Below are 6,268 nucleotides of genomic sequence, written 5' to 3'. Positions count from 1 at the left end.
ATTATTAACATGTGGGAAAAGAATGTTTGCCATATGGGGAAAAGGACAAAAAACAAACAGTGAGGAAGTGAGTGCTTAAACTTCCTGGATATTATAGCAAAAAAGGCAAAGCTTAAACTGATTTTAACTACATTATATTTATAGTTATGAACATGTGTTCATTCATTTTACAGCTATTCAACAATGACATTTTTGAAATTTTGACCAGCTTATTGCAATTGTAGAATTTTCCTAGAAGTAAAAAAAAGGTTAATTATTTTTAAGTTTTTGGTGTGATATGGTGGGTTTAGTAAGCTTATTACATCTATAGTTTAATTTCGTGATGATTCTTGTCCAAATTACTGCAGTCTTTAGCAGTATGCTGTACTTTCAAGTTTTGGGTCGTATCCTGAAGTGCACAGGAGCAGCAACTTAACAGATAGCATTGTGGAAGGACTGTATTGACTAAGCAGTGCTTCAAGATTATTTCCTCAATTCTTCCTGGAACATTTACCATCGTTGATATCTGACACCCATTTCCAGGAGTTATTAGTTATTACCAGAGATGGTTGGCTTTTATCCCTGGGTCAACTGGAAAGCCACAGTGGAAAAACGCATCTTTGTACTGTGCAAGGGCAGCAATATTGGCCATTGCATAAGCAGTCTCACCTCTAGCAGTCTCTCTTCTGTTATGAATCCTCTTTTTTTTTTTTCTTCCCTTTCTCCTTTCCAAACCCAGTTTCTTCTCACGTCTAACTGGGACCATGTTACAACTTTAGTCTCTTAAAGAACGGCAGATACCAACAGCAGTTTCCCCAAAGTTACCAAACGCGAAAATTAAACTGCATTAAATTACAAAAGAAATAATAACAACGAGATGACTCAGTCAAGCACCTTTTAACTTATTGTGAGCTTTACAGCACCTGTTAAATTGAAAAAAAAAACAGGGCAAAAAACTTTATACTTTTATTGACGACAGGTTTAATTGCTTTACCAGTTTTAAACTATCTACAGCTTGTTGTGAAGTCATCTCAGTTCTGCTGGTATGTGCTACAGATAAATAGCAATACTGATAGCTGCCAGTTTTGATTCTAAATCTTGATGAAGATTTTAAGCATTCTTGATATCCAGCAGGTTAATACCAAAAAGCATTGAAAATATGAAATTATTTATGTCTCACTTCTCTGAGCAGGTATGTTGGATGTAGTATTAAAAACAAAGTCAACTGAGAGACGACATGAGTGACAAACTTTAGATTATGGTCAAAAAAGTACAAGGGATGCAGCTAGCAAACTTYAGCACATTATTCCTCCTTTTAGTTTAAAGTTGTTCCTGAAGGCAGTATTAAGCTAATATATTTATCCTGAAACAGACTTGGAATAAATACAGGGCTAGTGTATCTCAGCAAAAGACAAGTTACTAAAAACAGTTAAATATTATTCCCTGTGCTTTTCTAACTAATCATAGTTTAGGACCACAAAAAATATTCTTTCTGTGAAATGCAGATGAAGCTGAAGACAAAACATGTATATTTGCAAACTAATGTTTTAGTTGTTTTTTTTTAATATAAGCTTTCACCCTCTACCTGCTGCATAAAAGCTAAGATCAACAAATGTTGGTACTTTCAGAAAAAAAAAAAATACCTACTGCAGGCTTAACATGGCATGTTAAGAGTATGTCTACAGTTGGAACTATTTCCAGTTTATTCTAGATTAAAGCGTCCACTAGTAGGTTTAAGAATAGATCTCACATGTATATAGACAAGCCCTAAAACAAAAACCTGTTGTTCTCTTCAGTATGAAGAAAACAGCATGCTTACGCGTGCACACACACAAAACAAGACTTCTCTAGGCAAAGATGCCAGTTGTAGGTAAAAATTAAAAGCAAAATTGAAAACTCTTGATACAAATCAAYAAAAATAAGATGCTACATATTTACYAACATCAACTATTTAACAAAGTTTGATTCACTCTATGCTATTCTAAAAGTTAGATCCAGAAAGCACAGTTGCATTTATTTAAATCTGATGTTTTATGTGTTGGTTAAACTTAAATTGCCACTAAACAGACCTGCTTATTCTGATCAAATAACGTCTAATTCTGTTCCAAATATGATTTTTTTTAAAATACAAAACTCAGTAATTACAGAATTATGTTTACGATTCAAGAGCTGGTTTAACAAATTAAACTTTCCAAGACAATACAGTTGTTTCCTGAGATGGCTTAAAGTCATGTTTCACTTGTTTTATGCTAGAATTAACAAAAARTACTGTACACAAAAATCAGATGTTAACTACAGCATACAAACACATTTACAGAAGTCACCTAATTTCACTAGTACTATTTCTCTTAATAAGTACACCTTAACAAAAGTCCTAAAATAATCTTTATACATTACAAAACAAGGATTTACAAAACTTTTATTGTATTTCCAAGTTATTTCATTCTAAAAATGCTGAAACATAAAAAAAATACCATTTCCTAAAGGAGTTAACAATAAAAGGCTAACAATCTGGCATGGAAGAGGTAAGTATATGAAAACTTGTTTTAACAGTCACAAATCAGTCGCTGGTGATTAAAGAACACTTTGTTCTTCAAAGCTGGTAGGCACTTCCACGTAGCCAGAAATGTAAGTTATCCTACCACTCCTTTTCCCTCCCCGTACATAAAAATATCCGATGCAGTAAAAAAAAAAAAAAAATTGGATAAAAAGGTAGACATGTGATCAAATAAAAACATTAACTAAGGTCTTGATACTGTTCGTCTTGTGTAAGTGTAAAGATTTTGTCCCAAAGTTTTCCTGACAAGATGGAGTTATTTGGCCTTAAAAAGTGTCAACTGAAATACCTCCCTTTTTTACCAGTATATGTTGTTTGCTCACTGCTGTATTGTTGGTTTATGTCTGTAACAGAAACTGGCTCTAGGCCAGCCCATGGGTCCTCAAGCATTGAAGGTCTGTAATAGTTTTCCACATCATTAGACACTCTTTTCTCTCTGCCATGCGCTGTACCAAATGGAGTAGATGTCCTGGGTGATCCCTTTGGAAGAAAACCATCAGGTAAAGAAACATTTAATAGTCTAGTTCAAACTAAAAAAAGTTTCCTTCTAATGTAGCAGTGTTTTGAAGTTGTTCTATTAATGATAATTACTAATTCTTGACTGCACCTTCCTCAGAAAATATTAGCTTTATTATACATTTAATTATGAATGGTGATGCACCAAGATTAAAGAAAAAAAGTCTTCTCCAAAATACTCATTTTCTTCACATTGGCACTTAACTGCAAAAAAAAAGGTCTAATGCTAGTTTTCATAAGCTGCCTAAGTCAGCAATACGTCTAACTCAAAAGCTCAACAACAAAACAGAGAGTAGACACTGAGGGAAAGTTAATTCTTTTGACAAGAGCAAAAGCCAGACACTAAGTACTTATAGATTGAACTCTGCATTGTATAAAGCCAATAGTTACATACGACCCAAGCTTACTTGGTGGTGGTGAACTTACTGTGAAAAAACGCCATTTTAACCAGATTAGTATTTTGTCAAATTTGAGAGCATATGACTTTCTTTTGATATGCAAATCTGCATGGCATTACTACAGTAATCAGTGATTAAGCAGCAACTGCGCAGAAGGAAAAACTTTTGCCTGCAGCTTCGATATCTCAWTTTTTTTAAAGACCACAGACAACCACCACTGTGTCTAAAAACCTGTTACAGATTTTAGTTAAGAGGGCCACAGTGTAAAGCAAATTTCTATAACCTTTTTCTCCTGTAAGTATCAATCATTGTTCTTTTCCTCTGATTTGTTATCTCAGCCTTTCACAGAGTAACAGATTTGTGTCTTTCCCTACCCCCCCTAAGTTTATAAATGTCTAACATCAAACACAAAAAGGGGAGTAGTTTAAAAGTTACCTTTTAAAAGCACTTTTCCAAACAATGTCCCTGACAGCCTCTAAATAACGAGTGCATGGAAAGTCTAATTTGGATAAAGATTTATCTAAGCATGATGTGCAGTCACTGTCAGCGCCCCCAAACAGCTCCAGTTAAGCATTATCTCTATGTGCAAATGCAGTAAATAAAATCTCTTTTAGCATTCTTGTAGTCTCCCGCACAGGCCAATCTAACCTTTCTGGTTATTCCAAAGTCTTCCTATCCCTCCTCGATTACTAAAATGATATTTCTTGGAGGTCATGAATTCTTCCAATATACAAGGGATGTGTACCCATGCAGATAAGCTATTCTTCAGCAAGAAAGCTAAGTATCACACATGGCTACACAAATTACACTTTGAGACAAAAAGATGAATGAACTATGTAAAGTAGCATGAGATGCGTAATTCCCTAAAAATGTGAGATTTTATCTACCAGAGGAAGTTGCATTCATTTAAATTGGTTTGTTTCAGCCAGACTGAATTAAATAACCTGATTCTACAAATGCACAAAAGTTAGGTGACAAATAAGCTTGCTGCATTCTGAATGATGAGAACAATAGGATTCCCTGAAGCAGATAATGAGCATCTGCTTTTGTAAGGGAGGGTAAAAACACTGATAAAAGGCTTAATTTTTCTGGCTTTGGGGACCAGAGGGAATGGTGTTTGAATGTAACTAATAAGCTCTACAGAATCTATGTACCTGAATTGACCATATGAAACAACGTCTGAGTAAAACTGAGAAACGGCACCATATGGCTAAGACCCTTAGGCTTAGCCAGGACAGAATTCTTTGGAAACTACTTAGTCTTGAACCAGTTTCTGAAAATGTGGCGCAGCAGAAGCAGCCTACTTTTATGGTCCCAGTAAGTACTTTTCTAGAACCCCTAAATGCTGATGATAATGGATAAACAGCCAAACGTGAATATTCAAGTCTAATTTACAGGGCATCTGATTTAGTCTTTTGTAGTGCAATTAAATAATGCCACTAAGATGATGATCTCAAACAAGAAAAATCATCAAAAGGTAGAGAAGTGCTCTGAAGTATTGTATGTCCAATGACCAAGGGGAAAAGATKAGAGAATCGCCTTAGAATATATCTAAAAACTTTCCAAGGGACAATGAGTTCCTAGAGCAAGTCAGTATGCTCTAGTAAAAGTTACATTAATGTCCAGTAAGCACTCACATTAAGTAGTAAAGCACTCTACTACACAGTGCATTATATCTTTTAAAATCAAACATTACCTCATTAAAACACCARCTGTAGTAGAAACTCTTAGCTTCTATATTGCACAATAGCTTGTGTATAGAAGTCTTATTATGTTATGTCCAGTTTGCAGCTSTTAGAAGAAAAAATCTGACATAACTGGATTTGCAGTATCCAGTGGGAGAACAAAAGAATTCAATGGTAAGATTATTCTGGACAGATTTATTTGATAATAATAAATTTCACTACAGTATAATGCATGGCATCAGAAACACTGATCTATTTGCATGTTTGAAGTCTAGGAAATGTATTACTACATAACTCAAGACCAGCTACCTTCAATTAGTGTTAAATTTAAGTATGTATATTAATTTCTTGATTCAGAATGCCAGTCATTATATGCTTTTTTTCCCTTAAGAAAAAAAAATCAAAGGGTGTGTAATTACATTATAGGCCTGTGGAGAAAGGAAACAGCTGATCCCGTCTGTGCAAGTAACATCATTTTGTGGGGGGAAAAAAAAAAAAAAACTATTTGGTGCCAAATACATCTTACAAAAACTTTGTATTTTACTGTCACTAGTGTTGGTTCAAATTTCTGCTGGTGCCAATGGCCTTAAAGAAAAGGTCAAGCTACTCTCAATACAACACAAAAAATAATTTTCCAGACAGCAGATCTTTCTAAACAGTAGGAAAGGAACTGTCTTCTGTGTCTGCTCATTAACATGTTAGTAATGTGGTAATTATCCCTTAAAAATGAGAAAAATCACTCTTTTTAGCAGCTTATTTCAATGGATGTAATTTTAGCTGCTCGTAGATGCACAAAGATACAGAAATCACAACTATACCATTTTGTAAGACTTTGTATATTCTAGAACAATGTCCAACCCATCACCACTACTAGCTACTGTTTCACTAACTCCTGTTCAGTGCAGGAAGGGACAGACTTCTTCTGTATTAATTTTAAGAAGTGATTATATTCAAGACTTTCAACAAACTTATTTGYGTAAAATTCATAAGTAGGCAAATGTCTGTGGAAAGATAGAAAGCTTAGCAAAGTATTGGCCATATAAAGATAAATAAACCATTTTGGAAAACTGTTCTTAAGCTACATTTTTCCTCTGAGTTTTCTGTCCATGTTAGAAAATGAAAGTCTACAAGCA

The 6,268-nt window shown here is 34.4% G+C and overlaps 1 protein-coding gene across 1 annotated transcript in view; it reads right to left on the bottom strand.

The window, feature by feature from the left end:
- Positions 1–674: 674 nt before the first annotated feature.
- The window catches only part of MPLKIP (M-phase specific PLK1 interacting protein), an 8,384-nt gene continuing 2,790 nt past the window's right edge, over positions 675–6,268 (bottom strand). Inside the window, exon 2 of the mRNA XM_085320234.1 lies at positions 675–3,016. Coding sequence (XP_085176360.1) covers positions 2,813–3,016 — 204 coding nt within the window. The 3' untranslated portion in view covers positions 675–2,812. The remainder of the gene's footprint in view (positions 3,017–6,268) is intronic.

This window comes from Rhea americana, unplaced genomic scaffold (genome assembly GCF_003343005.1).
Source record: "Rhea americana isolate MKP2758 unplaced genomic scaffold, rheAme1 scaffold_62, whole genome shotgun sequence".
In the NCBI taxonomy this organism is placed as follows: domain Eukaryota; kingdom Metazoa; phylum Chordata; class Aves; order Rheiformes; family Rheidae; genus Rhea; species Rhea americana.
Note: the sequence above shows the minus strand (reverse complement) of the source record. Positions and strands in the feature narration are given on the sequence as shown.